Genomic DNA, 19,106 nt, shown 5'->3' with positions numbered 1-19,106 from the left:
TTCACCCCGTGTGTCATCCGCCGTGCCCAGCACCACCCGTGCCACAACAGCCTGTCTCTAGAGCGAGGTGTGGCGCACCTGCTCTGTGAGGTCAAGGGCTCTTGCGCCAGACACTGGGGCTCTGGCGATCAGAACCCACTCAACTTCCGTTTCCTGGCAAGGAGGCAGGAATGGTTACGGGTGTGCTGGCCTCGCCACTGCCCTCTTCAGACATGCTCAGTAACAGTTCCTGATTCCTCTTTGTTAGAGGGTTGATGCCCAGAGAGAATTTAATCGCAAAGGGCACAGAGACAGGAAAAAAGACTAAANCCGTGAGATCATGACCTAAGCGAAAGTCGGACGCTTAACCGACTAAGCCACCCAGGCGCCCCCAATATATATATATTTATTTTATTGAGGTATAACTGATGCATACCATGATGTTAGTTTCAGGGGTAGAACACAGTGACTTGCTAGGTGTCTATATTGCAAACCCATTACCGTGAGTCTAACATTCATCATCAGAGTTACAAGAAAATTTTTTTTCCCCACATCAACCCACATATTTCTAAACCAGCTGGTTCTTATCCCAGACTGTACAGGAGTTATAAATCCACTAAAGACGATATTCTTTAATCTTGTCCTGTCATAACAAAACTATTCCTGGCCTTTTGTGCCTAATCCTCTCGACACAAAACGAACTCTGTGCACAGGGGCTCCCTGGCGCCAGCTCAGCGGGCATTTGTTGCGGTGAGCATGGTTTTTTTTTTTTGTTTTTTTTTTTTTACACAAATAGTTTATTGTCAAATTAGTTTCCATGGGGTGAGCATGGTTTTTAAGGCTAGAAACAGCCGGGAACTCTGTGAGACCCGCTGGCTCCTGACTAGGATGGGCGGCGCCATCACGAAGACAGCAGATGCCACTGACCTACCTTGCAAGGGAACATCGAGGTTCACATTGGTTCTTTCCTGTAAGGTGCTGCAGGCCAGGGCTTTGGCATTCTTCCGCTCGGCCATAATCTGAAGGGGAGAAAACACACTGTGGTTTGTGGTCACAGAAGCCCGGACTTCAGTTATGCCAGTCAGTAAAGGGCCTGCGCTGACTCTGCCTCCAAGCTGAGCTGGTTTTGTAGTCCACCGCCTGACCTCCCACCCCCGTACTGCTGGGCTGCATAGTTGAGAATGTACCCATTTTCCCTACGGGTAACAGGTGAATGGCTAGCCCTCAGGGCAGCAGTTCCCTGCTGTTTGGAACTTATTCCTCCACTCGCCAGGCTCCCATCTCTAGTGAAATACCCCAGATACCCTCTGCTGGCCCACTGCGGTCGGTGGGGGGCACACAGCGAGGGACTTTTCCCACTGCTTCTGAATGCTGGCTGTTAGGTCCCCTCTCCAGGGCCCTCGGGATGGCGCGTATGAGTTCAAATCCCACCTTCGCTACTTACTAGCTGTGTGACCTTGGGCGAGTCACCTGACCTCTGGTGTCTCATCTCCTCTCTGCACGTGGGAATAGTAATATTTATGTCCCCAGGGATAAGGCGATGTCAGCTCTGTCAGTGCTCGGAAAGATTAGCTGCTAGCGGGGCTAGTTGCAAACTGTTCAGTCCATCAGCTGTCTACCACTGGGGGCACGAACGTCTCCTTTACTGAATAGTCACTTCCCTTCTGTTTACACAGTGCTGGTGGTTTAGGAACTGAACCTTCAATGACCCAAAAGGTAACTCACACCTTCATTCCCAGCCCAAGCTTTCTGAACACTCCAGCGGGAATGAAAGTCACCTCTTCCCCAGAGCTCACGCCACCCGTCTCCAGGCCTGTGCCTGGGCCCGCAGCCAAGGAGGCGGCTGAGTTTAGCAACGTCACATTTTTACTGAGCACTTACTCTGTGCTGGGCTGTGTTCTGGGGGTTTTGCACTCCCCAAGGACAAAGATTTTTTTTTTTTCTGTTTTAGTGTCTGCTGTGTTCTTAGAACAGTCCTTGGCACATAAACAGTGTTCAGCGATGTCTGCTGCATACATGGAGGACGCAAACGGCCCCCGGCGAGTGTCCTGCACTGCTGTAACAGGCGCAGCCGGGGCCTGGGCCTGTTGTACACGAGTGTGAATCGGGGCCGGGAGTAACGGTGGTCCCATCCCGTATGCTCTGGCCACCTGCACCAGGTCCCANCTGCAGCAGGGGCGTGGCTGGCTCAGAAGAACTGTAATGAGGCTGGGTCTTGACATCCACCTCAAACCACAAAGGGGGTTCCCAGCAGAGGGGACGGCGAGTCCTTTGTGTAGATTCAGTGAGTAAGTTTGGGGAGTAGACGACAGGCCCGCCTGAAGGGCATCCGTGACAGTGTCCTGGGCACCTGGCTAACCAGTATTCGAACACAAGATGGCAGGTGATACGGTTGCTAAAAACCTCAATCACTTCGGTACTGCATCCTTGGAGATCAAGGGACAGAGTGGTCCCTGGTCTTTTCTCTACCGGCTCATCCTTGGAACACTGTGTTCATTCAGGGGGAACCAACCAGGGTACTCTCACAAGAGGGTTAGGAGCCTGGTAGCCACGTGACGCCAAAGAGATGGGGGTGGGGATTCGGGAGAAAGGAGGAAGACAGGAGCAGAGAGACCGGACAGATACTTGGCTAGCACTTCTAAGTGTGCGGGTACAGTTCTCAGCTTCAGAGGGTTTCAGATAATAAAGGGCTGCCCAGCAAAGGGATGAGATGGAGGAATCTTTCTCTGTTGCTATAGATCACACATCTCAAGTAAATATGTAGAAGTTCTAGAGAGGAAGACTTCAGGTCTACACAAGAAAGAACTCTCAGCCAGAGCTGTTCAATTTAATAGAACCGTCTCCAGAAAAGTAGGGGACCCTGTGGATGGAGGTCAAAGGAGGGCCCAGGCAGAGGGTGGGGACTGCTCTGCTGGACGGAAGGAGGAAGGTTGGTCCTGAGATGCCCGTCTGTCCTCACTCGGAGGCTCTGTGACTCTGGTTAAGGAAGCAGGACCTCACCGGTGTGAGACACTGACCACAGCCCTGCCTCACGGCCGGTCAGTTTCCATGAGCAGCTGCGTGTCCTCCTGAAGTCAGTGTGGGTTCACGGCAACCCCTGGCTGCCTGCATTTGCACAGACACCCGTTCTTCTCCCTGCGTTTACTCTCAGATCAGGGGACCCTGTCTCTGGAAAATCTGCCCTGACTCCTTCCCCCCTTTTCCCAGTCAGGCTCGGGGTCCACATCTCTACCACTTCTCCCGTCACTGTTCTGCCCGCCTACCATACCCTCCAAACTGTGGGAGGCTCGAAGGCTCTACTCATTTGGTGGGTAGAGAGCCACTGAGACCACCACCTGAAATGCAGTACTTTTCCTGGGCTAAACACATGGTCTGCTCACTTCTGCCTGAATGCAGCCCCCTTCCCCTGCCCTTTCACGGCCCCTCCCCTGCTCAGGTGGTGAGAAAAAAAGAGAGGGATGGACCACGGTGTGCTGACCCGCCTTACCTTGGAACAGATTTCGTGGAGACTTGTGGCGATGGCTTTTGCTGGTGTGTCACATCGAAATACATGACATTTCAAAATTCTCGTATCTTTGTCTCTTGCTACATAAGCAAAATCTCTGTGCAAACAAAATTTGTCAGTATGTCAGAAAAGGAAACTTTACCAACACAGCCTCTAGTTACGAATGTTAGCTGAGCAAGGAGCCAGTATATCAGTGGTAAACAGAGTATGCGATGGTTAAAAACAAAATGTAAACGTCAAGAGCTACCCAAAAATGGAGGAACAGTTTCCCGGTAAGAATTCATTTCTGGGGCACCTGGGTGGCTCAGTCCCTTAAGGGTCCGACTTCGGCTCAGGTCATGATCTTGCTGTTCATGAGTTGGGAGCCCCACATCACGCTCTATGCTGGCAGCTCAGAGCCTGGAGCCTGCTTCAGATTCTGTGTCTCCCTCTCTCTGCCCCTCCCCTGCTCACATTCTGTCTCTCTCACTCTCTCTTAAAAATAAACATTAAAACAATTTTTTAAAAAATAATTCATTTCTGAGTAAAAGAACTACATTGTTTCCCAAAGTCAGTGTGCTCAACTCCTGGAATCTCTTACAGCCCTTAATGAAAAACTGATTTTTTTATGAACCTCCTCTCTAGCATAACAACAAATATGATTATAAAAGAGAAAGGGGGCTTGAGAAGAGCCTGAGTGTGCATGAGCGCTATTATGACAAACAGTGGTACAAAAGAAAGAACAATAGGGTCTGATGGGTAAACACGTGCACGGAGAGTGCATCGGACCACAGCTGCAGGAGAAAGTGGACAGGCAGTCACAGGGTGGGCAGTGACACAAGGAGACACCGCAGACCAACATTCCGTTGACGGGATTTGACTCTGTTAAGCGCGGCTCCCACTCAGGAGCCCAGCATGGCGGCGGCAGCGGCAGCACATGGTAAACGGTCAGCGCAGACACCTCGGCGGGCGCGCAGCTGGTGCTGCACGTTACCATCTGCTTTACTGATGAAAAGGATAATGACTGTGCCAAGACCTGGCTTCAAAAAACCGGGTAGAACAACTAACCGTACAACTAAATTTCTCACTGTTCTTATTGGAGGACAATGGTTTCAAGATCAAAGTGTTTAAGTACAAGAAACGCCCAGATTTACCCCACGTGGATCACTGGTTTCTTTGTGTTTGCTGCTTAAGCCAGGGCACTGCAAATGTAACCACAGCTGCGTTTATTTTTAATGGTTCCTCTAAGAACTGGTGGTCTTTTCCCAGACCATGACAGCCACGTTCCTCTAGATATCCTTGGCTTCTTTGGGAAGGCACAGGGGTCTATCTACTGGAGGCCACGCGGCAGAGAAGCCTACCCTGCACGGCCTGCCATGCGCCGTGGGGGCTCTCTAAGCCCCGCCTCCAGGTCAGGGGCACTTCAGCCTCAGCCTGTCCACACCTGGCTTCACTACCGGTTCTCCCCAGTGTTCTCCTTCCTCTCGTTCTGTCTCAGCTGGTGCCCTCCATGCTGGAACCAGGAGGCCTTCTGGCCTCTCCGTCAGCCTCTGGACCCCCCACCCCCCCACCTGCCCCGTGTTTGTTTGGCAGGTTTTACCTCCCGAAAAATGTCCCGAACCCATCCCCCCTCCCGCCAGCCCTACGACCTCGACCTCTTGGGCATTCTCAAGCAGTCTCCGCTCCCCGCCTCTGCGCACACGGTCTCCATGCCCTTGTCACGGTGTGGGACTCAGAGCTGGACAGAGCGCCCTTCCCGGTGCTGTGGCCACAACTTATGCACACGGCACTAAGCACAGAGTATCATCAGTGTCTGTGTAGGAATGTGTCCTCCCCGCAAGTCCTTGAAGCTCTGTGAAGAAGCTCTGTGCCTTATTCACCCCCAGTACCAGGTCCAGGCCTGGCCATATAGGTGGTGAGTGTTCTTCCCCTTCTGGCATAGGGTCTGCAGCAGCATCCCCATCTCCTGTTGGGTGAACCGGCCCTCCGTCAGAGGCGTCGATGACAGGCTTCATGGCAGCGAGGGGTGGGTCTGGGCGAGGTGCTGGGCCTAGACTGAGGGGTGAGCACAGTCTTGTTCTACACGGGGTTCCTGATGCCTTCCCATTCTAGTCTCAACCACCATGGAGACCGCATAGTACAGTAAAACCTTGGTTTGCGAGCATAATTTGTTCTGGAAACACGCATATAATCCAAAGCATTTGTATATCAAAGAGAATTTCAAGAACCGGTGGCTCAGTTGGGAATCATGTGACATCTGGCATCAAGTACTATTCGTATTGCAAGATGTCGCTCGTTTATCAAGTTAAAATTTATGAAAAATATTTGCCTGTCTTGTGGGCCACTTGCAGAACAAGTTACTCACAATCCAAGGTTTCATACTGTATTTAAAAAAAAAAATGACAGAAGGCTTCACTTTTGGAGACCATGCTCAAGGAAGGCCCCGTTTCTAGCCTCCATCTCTCTGGCTTTTCTTTCCTAAATGGATCCTAAAGGAATATATGTGGTGTCTTGCCACGCACAGCTGTTTCCCTTCAAAATTCCATGTTCAGGAGCCTGGGGGCTCAGCAGGTTAAGTGTCCAGATTCCTGATTTCAGCTCAGGTCATGATCTCACGTTTTGTGAGTTCGAGACTCACGTCAGGCTCTGTGCTAAAAGCCCAGAGCCTGCTCAAGACTCTCTGTCTCCCTCTCTCTCTGGCCCTCCCTTGCTGCTTGCTCTCTCTAAGTAAATAACCTTAAAAAAAAATTCCAGGTTCAGCTGTGGTTCTATGATCCCCAACAACTCTGTGGATTTCTACAGTTTTAAAATCTGTCCCACCTACTCTTCCAGCATCCTTATTCCAGCCAAGGAGCTGTCCTTTCTGCCCTGGAANCTCTGTGGATTTCTACAGTTTTAAAATCTGTCCCACCTACTCTTCCAGCATCTTTATTCCAGCCAAGGAGCTGTCCTTTCTGCCCTGGAAAGGCAGGTCCCCACTCATGGCATCTCTCCTCACTTGGTGACCGCTGGTGTCCCTGCACTGCGGGGCACTGCTCCCTCTACGGTACAGTCCAACCAGCTCAAAAGCCTGCTTGGCCTGCTGGGCTCCAGGACCTTGCTGGTGTCTAGATGCTTATTATAGTATTTAAATTCTATAGCACAAAGGACAGGAGCTTGTCACAGCCTCCTTTTTGCAGTTCTTGCACAGATTTAACGTGTCTGTTCTCTCAGAGATAGTAAGGCAAAGCCAGAGAGCGATGAGTCAGCATTCAGGCAGCCCCAATTACAGTCTCATTCCGAATCCACTGAACTATACGACCTTGGACATGGAGTCTAGCCTCATCTCTAAGTGAGAAAGTTGAAAAGCATGATTTCCTGGGTTCCTGCCCAGCTCTGATATTCAATGACATAAGCTTTCAAGGTCCAACCTGCTCTTCAGGACTGATGGCCGTCCTGCAAGTGTTCCAAGTGCAAGGTTACCATCAGGGAGGATGAAAAATCTATGATCAGTAAGCAATGGACCATCCTATCAAACTTCAGCTCCGTGCCCTCTGTTCCTTAATATGCAACCCCTCAGGAGTAATTTTTTTAAAACAAAATTATTATTATTAATCTTCATTTTCTTCTGGCTCCAGGGAGAGTGATTAATGCCTAAGGCAACCATCTGGAACCCACATCTTCCCAAAGGAGAGGTTCAGATGCCGAAGGCTTTGGGGGATTCTGACAATTTTTTTTTTTTTTAAACAGATTTTATCTTTTCCTGTTCCCTCGCAGGTACCAGGCTGATAGATCAGGGAGGTAGGAATCTGTCCGTTTGTGACAGCGAGTGAATCCCATAACTAACCCCGCCAGGGTTTCATCTGTTTCCCAGGAAAAAACAAGCATTCTCTCCTCACTGGGGAGGTCAGGCGATTTGCGCGCCTCTCTTATTGAGACATGTCCCTAGTCACACTAAATAGCTGCAAGCTATACACGGGGGTTTGTCAGAGGCAGTGAGTCCTCTCTCTCAGACCTGGGGCATAGAGAAGGTAAACAACTTCCTTTGTGTGCAATGAAATGCGTGGCTGATCTAATTTTATTATTATTCAGAATGAAACCCAAATGTTGCTTAAATGGTGGTTTCAAAAGCTTGGCTGTCCATGGGGTGCCTGGGTGGCTCAGTCGGTTAAGCGTCTGACTCTTGGTTTCAGCTCAGGTCATGATCTCACGGCTCTGTCGGGTTCTGTGCTGACAGCTCAGAACCTGGTGCCTGCTTGGGATTTTGTGTCTCTGTTTCTCTCTGCCCCTCCCCTGCTTGTGCTCTGTCTCGCTCTCAAAAATAAACGGTTAAAAAAGCTTGGCTTCCCAGCACCTGATTTCTGAAAAGGCTGCTGTAATAGAATGATGACCCTTCTAAGAAGCTCAATTAAGAAGTCCAGAATCTGTGAATAGGTCACCTCACGTGGCAAATGGGATTAAATTAAAGATGTTGAGATGGGGCTCTTATCTGGAATTATCTGGTTGGGCCCAACACAATTACAGGGGAAAGATGGAGGAATTTTGCTTGTAAATGAAAGAACAGGAGAAGGGACCACCAGCCAAGAAAGCAGGCAGCCTCTAGAAGCTGGAGAAAGCAAGGAAATAGATTTCCTCTTGGAGTTTTTGGCAACGTGGACATCACGATTACAAGTGCGACGCTCATTTCAGATTTCTGATCTCCAGGACTGTAGGAGGATAAATTTGTGTTGCTTTAAGCTACCGTTTGCGGTAATTTGTTAAAGCAGCAATCGGACTAATACAGCTGCTGGTTGGCTTTATGTTCTAACGAAACTATGACATGATTAAAGACTTCTAATTTAAAAAAATACTCCATTCTCTCCACAAATACCTTCTGGGCCACTATTATGTGTCAGGCGCCAGAGATGCAAACACAGACAAGGTTCAGCCTCGGAAGCCCACTGTCTAATGATACAGACGTCCAGTGAGATTTGAGTGGCATCGTCAAGTAGGGTAAGAACCTCACCAGGATAAGAAGGGTAGTGGACGGTCACAGAAGATTCAGTGAGCATGAGCAAAGGCATCGAGGTAAGAAAGTCCACGGAGTATTTGAAAGAACTGCTGGTCCTAAGCGCACACCTTGGTACTGAGGGGACGGGCCAAGGGTGACCTCAGGGAGGTTGTACCTGTGTCCGACCAGCAGTCTGGCCACCTGAGCCTTGCAATATGGCATGTGACCCCATACAATATGAGTTTTAAGAAGTTTCTTTGGATGCAACAGAGTGGGTCAAGGGAGGTGCCCCCTTATGTCAACACAGCAGCCGAGGACGAGCCTGATGCGGGCTAGATCAGCACCTGTGAGAACAAGGTGGCAGAGACAGATGGAAAAGAGGTGTTGCAAGGATGGCTGAGAACCCGGAATACCTCTAGGGTCCCTGCTGGGCCAACTAAGTGCCCTCACAGGGAGGTGGGGAGAGGGGAGGGATTTGGTGAAGGAAGCTCATGAGCTCCCCATTGCGCAGGAAGCGGGAGGTGCCTGAGGCGCACCAGGTGGCCAGGCCCACCAAGCAGGTGGACGCTTAGTCCCTGAGCTCAGGCCTGTGGCCTGGACTAAAGACACGGGCCTGGGGGCAGCTGCACTTAGGGGGGAAGAGGGTGTAGAGAATGGGAAAAGACAAAATGAAGCCCGACCAGAAGAGAAAGCATTTAAAGGCCTGGTTGAGGCAGGTGGGCCCAGTGAAAGGGTGGAGAAAGTGTTGGGGGGTGGGGGGCAAGACCAGGACAAGCTGGTTCCAAAGGCATCCAAAAAAGAGGGTTTCAGGCAAGTCTCTAGGGCTGCAGAGGCGGAGTGCCAAGAGACAGGCCATTTGGCCTTAGCAACAGGAAGGGAGGGAGATCTGTGGTGGCCAAGCCTTTTCCCTAGAGAAGAGAATGGGACCTCCTGAGTACAAAAGAACATTGTGCATCTGCCTATTTTTTGCTCTCTTAAACGTCTCATTGTGAAACCTCTCAAACACAGAAATAGAGGGGGCAGGCCATGAGCTCCCCATGTCCCATCATCCAGTTTCAGCAAAGGTCAAGATGCTGCCCAACTTGGCCTTTCAGAGAGACATTTTCCAATCAGTGTTAGGGTTCTAAAAGACCTTTTGCTTACATGTCAGAGCACTCTGACCTTTTCTAGAGATCTTCCTGTGTTCTGAGGGGAACAAGAAACCTCCACAGCTACAGTGTTCCTGACAGACTGCAAGCCAAGCTGTTGTGACGGGGCCGGGGGCCATGTGTGAATTTGCAAGGAAAAGCACCAGGTGCCACTGAGGGTCACACAGCCAGGCAGGGCCCAAGGTGGCTCTGACACTGCATGAGGGGGAGGGTCAGCCCGCTATTGGGACATTTTAGGAACCTTCGCCTACAGAGCCCTCAATAGCTCTCCTGCCCCCTCCCGCCTTCCCCGCATTCTTTCCTCAAGAGCTGCCAGTAGCTCTGGGGCTACACAGCTACCTGGCTTCCACAGCTCAAATGGGCTTCTAGCACCTGCCCCCCTTTCCCCAGCTACAGAGCACGCTGGTGGTCACGCACCCCCCAAGGCTTAAACCACAACACTGACCCAAAGGATCTCTGAGGTCCAGTCAGAACACAGCTCCTGTTTTTCCCAACAGTCTTCCAGATGTCTGAGACATTCTGTCTGACACTCAGCAGCAAGAAGCATTTCTGCCCTTTGCTCCAGCTTGCTCCAGTTACAATGCTGGATGAGCCATCTGCTAAATGAGGCGCTGGTCCAGTCCCCTGCTCCCCACACATGGAGCTGTGCCCCATTTATTTCCTGCAGTCATGAGAATCACTGTGTTTGCTTTAAAAACCAGGAAGTGATGCCCCTCCCCCCTCGGTATGATAGAGGAAGCCTTGTGTTAAAAGCCCAGTGTGACAGTGTCATGACGTACGTAGTTGTGTCTTACTGTTGTTGTTGTTGTTGTTTTTTTTAAATAAATCCCTTTTGTATAAAACAAACACAAAAACAAGAAAACCCCCAGGCTTATGGCTGTAGCTATCTGTGCCCCTTCCTTAAACTCGAACAGAAGTGAGCACCTTTCACCATTTGTTTATTGAGCCCTTGTGTTTCCAACTCTCGGCTCCTATCCTTTGGCTGTTGTCCCTGGTAATTATTCCCCCAGAGGACCAGCCAATAGTTCCACCAGGGAAAAATGTCAGCGCTAAGAAATCCTACACGGCAGCCTCAAATTTCTTAAAGGCAAGGAGAGGACAAAAGAATGCTCTTACTGTTCTCAGTTGAAGAGCATTTTAATCACCCTGTAGGGGCTTAATCTCACGGAATGAATGAAGACATGATTCTTTATTGAAATGAGTTCTATTAAAAAAGAGCCAAGACTGAAGTATTCACCCTTTTCCTACCTCTCTCCCCCGCAACTCTCTTACATAAATGGATTTGCTTCTGTGTTTCTCTCTCCTCAAAAGGAACTTATGAGGCAACTTCAGACCTCTTAGCGGTTAGCCAGGCTAACATTAAACCGCCCCGTCTACAGATGCCCAGAGAGGTGGTACCTGGGATATTTCAGTGATATGAAATCTGATTTGCTTAATGAATCAGCCTGTTCCACTGCAGGAAGGCTCCCTCTGAGCCAAAATACGTATTTTTTCCTAAACAATAAACTGAAATTTGCCTCCCTGCAGCCCTTGCTTGTGGGATCGAGCTTTGCCTTCTGAAGCCAACCAGAATGAGCGACCCTGTCAGCTACAGACAGCGCAGGCTTGTCTGGGACTGACTCTCTCCCCTCTTTTCTAGGAGATTCCCTTCCATTCTCCACCAAATCTCCACTGCTAGCAGTCCTATCCCAGTCTCCACAAGAAGATAACGCCTTCTACGTAATCTGTGTTTGCTCAGGTCAAAAAAACATGTTGTTTGATGCTGGGAATTTGTGACAGCTGGCACAGGACAGGCATTCAATTAATGGGAGTTGACATTATAAATGAAGGGGAAAAAGTCAAAGAAAAAGTCTCTTTGGAAATCCTGTCTCCTTATCCACGAGTGATGTTTTCATAATCATTTGCATTCATATGAATTATATTAAGACTTGCTGAAATATAGAAGGACCCTTTCTGCCCTGCTTATCTTTCTGTAGAATCTTGTAAGTCACCAGAGTTGCTTTAACTGCACAGGACAGGACCCATATGCAAATAAGGACAAAGAGCAACCAAGAGATTTGATGCGAACGTTACATGTCTAAGCCCTTTATGACCAAGGGCTTTAGCTCCACTGTTACCTGCACAGGGACCGGAGGGAGGAGGAGTCCTATTTTCAAGCCTGTTTGCTCTTCTTTGCCTCACTGCTCTTATTTTCTGAGTGGACTTTGAAAATCTCATTTTGGGGGTGGGAGGAGGGGAGAGGAAGACAGGGGAGGGGAAAATCATACTCCTAGATGGCCAATGAGAATGTTCCACACGCACGATTTTTTGTTTCTTTGATTTTATCCAGTGGCACATCAGCAGGCAGGACTACTCTCACAGAGCTCATGCTCTAGCTTTGTAAACTCAACTTTCTTTCTCCTTCACAAGCTTAAGCAGATGCTAAGTTCAAATACACTAAGTTCCCGGGATGCCCCTTCAGAGGGCATTCCAGTAACTCATCACCTGGGTAAACACACATTCTCCACAGGGAATCCTTCACTAGGCACTTCTGTGAGACACATAAGCTGTGTCAACAGCAGCTTTGAAATTCTACCACCTGCAAATGAGCAAGGTGGCTTTGGCGGACCAGAACTGGTAACCCTCTCAAGGGCAGAGTCTTGCTGTTCGTACTCAGCGCTTCCCAGGGAGGAGACCTCAATAAATAACAGACGGTAGGAACTAGCGAACATCTGAAAACATCCTCACCATTGGTTGGGACGGGACCTCTCATTACTTTAGATGAGGGAGCTCGCGTTCCTCATCCTCTGGAAGCTTCCACCACCTCCAGAAGCTAGAGGCTCCCCAAGATAATTAAAGATTCTGTCAGGTTTGCAGATTCTCGTAACCATACCCTCGGGAACACGGATCCTGGAAGCGTAACCCAGCCAGTTAGTGCTGCCTCCCTTTCCCTCTTCACCGCTGAGCACTGACGGCAGCTGGAGACGGCTCGGCCCCCAACCAGGCGGGAGCTCCCCTGAAATCCACTCCAGTGCAACAAGGCGACTGCCTGAGTCTCTTCACTTTGCCAAGCAGTAACCACAATCATTCTTTCAAAAAGAGAAATTTCAGGGGCGCCTGGGTGGCTCACCCGGCCAAGCAGTAACCACAACCATTCTTTCAAAAAGAGAAGTTTCAGGGGCGCCTGGGTGGCTCAGCCGGTTAAGCGTCAGGCTTCGGCTCAAGTCATGATCTCGCAGTTCATGAGTTCGAGCCCCGCGTCAGGTTCTGTGCTGACAGCTCAGAGCCTGGAGCTGCTTCGGAATCTGTGTCTCCCTCTCTCTCTGCCCCTCCCCCACTCACACTCTCTCTGTCTCTCCGTCTCTCTCTCAAAAAAATAAACATTAAAAATTTTTTTTAAATAAGAAACATTTCAAAACTTTCTTCTTCCATCAAAAATGGAGCTTTAATTAAGTGATAAAGCATAGAGCTTAAAGCCCCCAGTCAGCCAAATGGGGAGGCTGACATTGACAGCACGGTAAACACATACATGTGAGCTAAACATCTGCTTTTCGCTTCAGTTACAGCCTTTCCAGACTTTGTTCATCTAGTTGTGGGAAAGGAGAAGAATTCTGTATACTTTGACTAATAATCGAGGTTGAAATGGAGTCAGTCCTCTGGCCCTTAGCCTAGAGCCAAACCTTCCCAATGAAACTCCAGAGAATACATAAGTCCTAATATTAATTCTTCAAGAAGCATGACAAGCCTGATACAACATGGGACCCAACGTTAGTATGTCCCCTCACGTTTACTGCCCAGCATGTGGATCCAACCCCTCCCAGCCATTTCTGAGAGTGACCATGTTCCCGTTACCCCTTCCTCACTTTTGCCCGTCACCTTCCCCAAACAGGGCCAAACGCGACGGAGGGCCGGGGACCCAGATGCTATCCCATACTCTGTTTTCAATGAGGACACATGAGCATGATGATGATAGAAGGTTAAACAGAACACAGTTCTGCCTTTCAAAGATGACGACGCCTGTGGGGGTGGCAATATGGCATGAAGAAAGCAAGTGAGCTGTGCCAGACACTTAAAAGACACCATGAAGAGCGAGAAGTGAAAATCGGTTGGTTACCTCTCTCTGAGTCCGGGAAGGCATGAGGGAACAGAGCAGAAACAACACATTAGCATTCACGCGGCATCCAGGAAATTACACAGTCCCGTTAACAGCAACTCCGAGCGCTGATGTCCCATCTTACTTCCCAACTTTGCTGCAACGAATAGCCTTTCGGTGCTTATTTTAGCCGAGCTCTGTCACACAGAAGTGTGTATTTCGAGCCACGTTACGATGAAGCCAAGAGATGCCAGCTGAGTTTAGAGGCAACATATCAACCGGGGGAGGTAATCACGCTTAAAATATCACAGTCAAATACAAGAAACTGTTTGCAGTCAACACTGGCAGAGCCCTTATCTTCGTCTTCTGGCTCCACCTGCTCCCATAAAACATGTACAGAAACAATGACGTGGATACAGCCTTACCTGTGTTACTAACTTCTGACATTCTATTAATTGAACTACAACATTATAGTCTGGGTATTTCACTCAAATGCATCATGAGACGGCAACAGAGCAGGAGTGAGCAGAGACAGCAGAAGGTCAAGGGCAGAGGTGGGATGTGGGAGGGCCAGTAGGGGGAGGAATCATGTGTCAGGGAGGAGAGGAGTGAAGCGGAGAGGGAGGAGGACAATGCTGGAGAGCCCATCCCCTTGGTCTCGTCACAGCCAATCTGAAAGGGGCTGAGGACCACAGACTTTCTGGATCGGACACATGCACACAGGTAAACATAAAGCAAGTGGACTGAAGACGCAGGGGGCACCAGATAATGAGAAGGAAAGGGAGAACCCAACCTGCACAGAAACCCGCTCTTTCAGGCGCCCCATGGCCAGGGTCACAGAGCGGCGGGCAGGACCCTGCAGACATGAGGGCTCACGTCACGGTATGAAACAGCCAGCACGCTGCATAGTGAACCACAGTCACGAAGCAGAATCGACGATACATGGTCTCATACGAAAAACAGGAAAGCTGGGTTCCCCTTCCTCGTTCACAGTCCTGTAGAACCACCTCACGGTTTGTCTCCCGAATGACCCAGAGGGTTACCACGCACAGGTGTTCAAGACGGGAGCAAAGGTTTTGGCAAAGAACCTGGGGCTTTACATGCACAGGGGAACCTCCTTCCCTTTCCTTGGCCTGTGAACTTGTGTTGGGGGAGAAGGCGGCTGAAAATTCGCAAGAGAGGCCCTTTAGGCTGAGTATGTAGACAGAGCCGTGTTCAAATCCCTCTGGTAGCTGTGTTCCCCTGGGTACGTGACTCACCTTCTCTTTCTCCTGGGCTCCCTCTATGTGCCAGGCACACTGTTAGATGGTGCGGCCCTTTGAACCTGCTTCCGCATCAGTGCAAAGGGGGCAGGGACACCTGGCTCAGGGTAATCGTGAGGATTAAGTTAAAGGAGACGGTGTGAGCACAAGAGTACCTGGCGTGTAACAAAGTGCAATAAACGGCTTCCTTCCGGTTTTCTTTGCTAAGTCATCTGACAGTCTCATGTCTCAGCTGGGTCATGCCAGGCAGTACTAGAAGTGACATGTCTCCCTCTGGAAGGGAAGTCACTGGGGACGTATTTCTGGCCATCTCCTCAGATTTGCTGGGCAGTTTACCACAGGTTGAGGGGAAGTCGCTGCTGCTCATGTCCTTCTGAAAGGTTAGTCTATGGACGCAATTTTAGATCATCACCAAAGGATCCAAAGACCTGGGCTCTAGTCCCACGCTGAGTGAGCACTGAGGAAGTCTCTTAACCTCTCTGAGTCTTGGTTTCTCATTTCAGAGGAGATGTTTCAAGAATCACTTTGTTTGTAACTGAGGACTAATGGGTGTGGGGGGAGGATGGGGGAGATGGGCATGGAGGAGGGCACTTTTGGGGATGAGCACTGGGTGTTATATATGGAAACCAGCTTGACAATAAACGATTTGCAAAAAAAAAAAAAAAAAAAAAAAGAATCACTTTGTTCGTGCTCAGACTTTTTATCAAAAAAGGGTCTGTTAGAAAGCTCTGCCTCTTAAAAACAAAAAAGAATGAGCCAGTAGCATTTCTTGGCTAGCTTTTGATTTAAACCAAATGCTTTTAATTTTTTACTTTTTTTTTTAAATTTTTTGTTATGTCTTTATTTTATTTTGAGAAACAGAGACAGAGAGCAAGCGGGGGAGGGGCAGAGAGAGAGGGAGACACAGAATCTGAAGCAGGCTCCAGGCTCTGAGCTGTCAGCACAGAGCCCGACCCAGGGCTCGAACCCACGGACTGTGAGCTCATGACCTGATCTGAAGTCGTACGCTTAACTGACCGAGCCACCCAGGTGCCCCAATTTTTTACTCTTAATAAAAAGCCTATGCCTACTGTATGGCAAAAACTTTGCCCAATAATATTCAATCTAGAGACCTGAGAATACAGTCTGTTTCTTTGGGGTATAATTATTATGGACCCAGGAATAGCGATTCACTTAAGGAAACAGCATCTGTCTGTAGCCACGGAGTTGTTGTTGTTTTTTTTCCCCTGAAGGTGGAACTTGGAAACATGACACTGCAAACTTTTACCAAGGTTCATTCTTTTGGGGTTAATAGACACTGCTTGATTTGAGTGTGGAAGTAAAAGCCTGAAACAGATAGGGACTTGAGAGCGATCTCTGAAATGTCTTTCAAAACATGCAGAAGAGTCAAAGTGGCAGCTGCTTCACTGATTTGACACCTTATACATTTGCCAGAAGGAAACATCAGCCGCAAGCTGGGCTCCTGCATGAGGAGCATCCCTCCAGGAGGCTAAATGTGGAGTCAGGCACGAGCTGACTCCCTTCTCACTGTACGAGATGCAGTGGGAAGAATTCAACTCCGGGATTAATTCCACACCAGCCACGCACCCAAGGCTGCCCCATCAGTATGCTCTCGGCAGCTGCTTCTTGGGAAAATGAATGTGGGAGTAATTGGCAATGTTTTCATTAAAATAAGCCTGAAATAACAGAACTACTTGGCACGTGTAACTGGGCATCCAAATGAATAGGAAATTCCTCAAAATAAATAGAACACCAGAATGACAATGTCTATTCCAGCTTTTTTGACGAGGATGCACCTCCTGTCCCCCAGTCACCTACTTCACATGCAGTGCACACCCTCTACCTTCCACAAACTGAGCACGTAAAGCAAAGACTTGCTAGGGTGCTTCTCAGTCCATTTCTGCAGCACTCTGTTTCATGCTACTTTTTGATGCTAGTGTTTCATCACTGGGGGTTCTGAGCACCAGCACAGACAAGCATTAGCCACAGGACAATGAAGCAAAAACTGTAAAACTGTATGTCATGAAAGTTTTTCACACCAGCTCCTGAACCTGACTGTCTTACTTTTTCTCCCAGCTTCAACGGTTTTTTATGTTTTTTATCCCTGACATTTATTAGCTGTTTGCCCTTGGTCAAGGCCCTTAGCCTCTTTGTTCTTCAGTTTATTCATCTGTAAAATGGGAATAGTGGCTCTAACCCCTTGAGAGTGCTGTGAGAGCATCCAATGTGGACTGGACATGCATGCCTAGCAGTGCACTAACCAACTGTGAAAGAGAAGGTCTGAGGAGAGGGGGTCTCCTCACCCGTTTTGGATCCTGGAACCTTTTGGAATCGGATGAAAATACTTCAGAAAGAAATGTGCACGGACCCACAATTTTATGCACAACCTTAGAAAGATGGGGGAGAAGGCTCCATACCCACTGAAACTCATTTACAGATCCCTTCAGAATCCACATCCTGCAGGTAAAAGAGCTCTGAACTGAATTCTGGATTTATGCAAATTTACCATCTGGTGTCTGGAATTTCAGAGAATTCAGCTCAGGGAAGGGTTCTGTCCTTCCCAGGACCAAACGGTACCAGAAGCACCTGCCTTTGACGAATGTGCCTTAGTCTGCAAGCTAGTTCGCTCCCCACCTCCCCTCCCCTCCCCGCACCCCCCCAGGATGGAGCAGCCTGTTAACTGGAAGAACTTGCGGAAGCAGGGAGTTGGAGTTCCCAGGAGTAAGTGTGAAGATGAGAACCTAAAGTGGTATAAGGTTATTGAAATTCAAGGCACATTCTTCTAAACAAAGGCCTTTCTCTGCCACTGGAGAGAAGACACAATAGTTACTGGCCAGCTTACTAATGAGGGAAAAAGGGATATTTGAGAGCAACCAGGAAATGAGTTTTGGGTTTTTTTTTTTCTCTAAGTTCCTATTTGAAGAGAGCAAGAATTAACAAGCGTCTGCTTTCATTTGGAATGTACTACAGTAAAACAACAACAACAAAACAACCTTGCTTCTCTGAGTATCTGTGAAAAGAGAACGCACGTACACATGCACCTTATACGTACTTCTCAAGCGAGAAGTAACTCATGCCATGTTCCGGTTTCAAGGTTTAAAGTTTGGGGCATAATCAAAGGGAATAATTATGTAAATTATATCCAAACCGTGACACCCCGGGCTGGCTTCCTTCCTGATAGTAGAGGGACAAAAACAAAAAATGTTCAGAAGGCTCCTCTCTGACTTTGACACAGTGGAGGGAAGAAGACTGGTCTATACTAGGCAAGTGGCTTCTGTATTAAGAAGTGTGACAAGGACACAAAGTACCAGGACCGATATAGACATGACTCCCAGTTAAAACCAGGGTGAGCCTGTGGGTGAATTCTCTTCAATTGCATGGACCCAGCCATGTGCAGGGCCTCTTTTGGGGAAGGCACGTTCCTAAATCTATTTCTAAATTTCTAAATTTCCAAGAGGATTTGGGGCTATCACTACACAGAGCCAATCCTCCTTTCTTTGCCCACATAGTAGTGCTGGCGTAGCTAACACAAAGAGCCAAGACATTCGATCATTTGAGTTTTGGAAACTTCCATCTAGATCCAAGTATTCTTGATATTCGGTACCCTCGGCAATACCTCAACAAAAACAGACATCAACGCTAGGATGACTGACTGGTAACGACATCACAACAGCAGCTCCCCTCTTATTGAATCTGTTGCCCACCCAGGCTCTGTGCTTGGCACACTTATTGCCAGGCTACACAGTAACCCTGCTCGGGAGCATCAGGACTCATTTTACAAACAAGGAATCCAAGATTCAAAGAGTTCCACCCGCTCAAACCGCCGTCACTAGAATGGCAGATCCACAACCGGAAGCTGCGGGTCTGCCTGCCGGGTCTCTCCTCCTTCGCTGTGTGGTTCTAGGGTACCGGGCACCTGCCCCCCTCCCAGCTGAGGGGCTCCCCTCAGGACCCCACCCCTCGATGAAGACAGCCAGTCTCAGCTCGCCGCTCCTATCTCTGTTCTCTTGGGTTTTCGGTTCCCCCACTGCCGGACCTGGTGACAAAAAGTAAGTGTGCTCTAGTTGGTTTAAATGGCGTTCCCAGGCAAAGGCTGACGGTGTCATCCTTTTCACAGCAGCCAATGAGCCCGCTGCTGCCCTGCTTATGATCCCCTCCCGAACTCCCGGTCTCTCCTGACCTCACTTTCTGC

At 49.0% G+C, this 19,106-nt stretch overlaps 1 protein-coding gene across 10 annotated transcripts in view; it reads right to left on the bottom strand.

The window, feature by feature from the left end:
* The window catches only part of APBB2 (amyloid beta precursor protein binding family B member 2), a 375,901-nt gene that overhangs the window by 12,045 nt on the left and 344,750 nt on the right, over positions 1-19,106 (bottom strand). For 8 of the 10 annotated variants that reach the window (XM_077758890.1, XM_077758894.1, XM_077758895.1 and 5 more), the window contains 2 exons: positions 3,467-3,581; positions 911-998 (listed from right to left, as the gene is read on the bottom strand). In XM_077758890.1, coding sequence (XP_077615016.1) covers positions 911-998; positions 3,467-3,581 — 203 coding nt within the window. Of the gene's footprint in view, positions 1-910; positions 999-3,466; positions 3,582-10,025; positions 10,207-14,911; positions 15,003-19,106 lie in introns of those variants that run through there. The other 2 variants (XM_077758900.1, XM_077758899.1) reach the window with 2 other exon arrangements.

The sequence above is a fragment of the Crocuta crocuta genome, unplaced genomic scaffold, assembly GCF_008692635.1.
Source record: "Crocuta crocuta isolate KB4526 unplaced genomic scaffold, BGI_CrCroc_1.0 scaffold223, whole genome shotgun sequence".
In the NCBI taxonomy this organism is placed as follows: domain Eukaryota; kingdom Metazoa; phylum Chordata; class Mammalia; order Carnivora; family Hyaenidae; genus Crocuta; species Crocuta crocuta.
The sequence above is the reverse complement of the archived record's forward strand: the minus strand, read 5'-3'. Positions and strand labels throughout refer to the sequence as shown.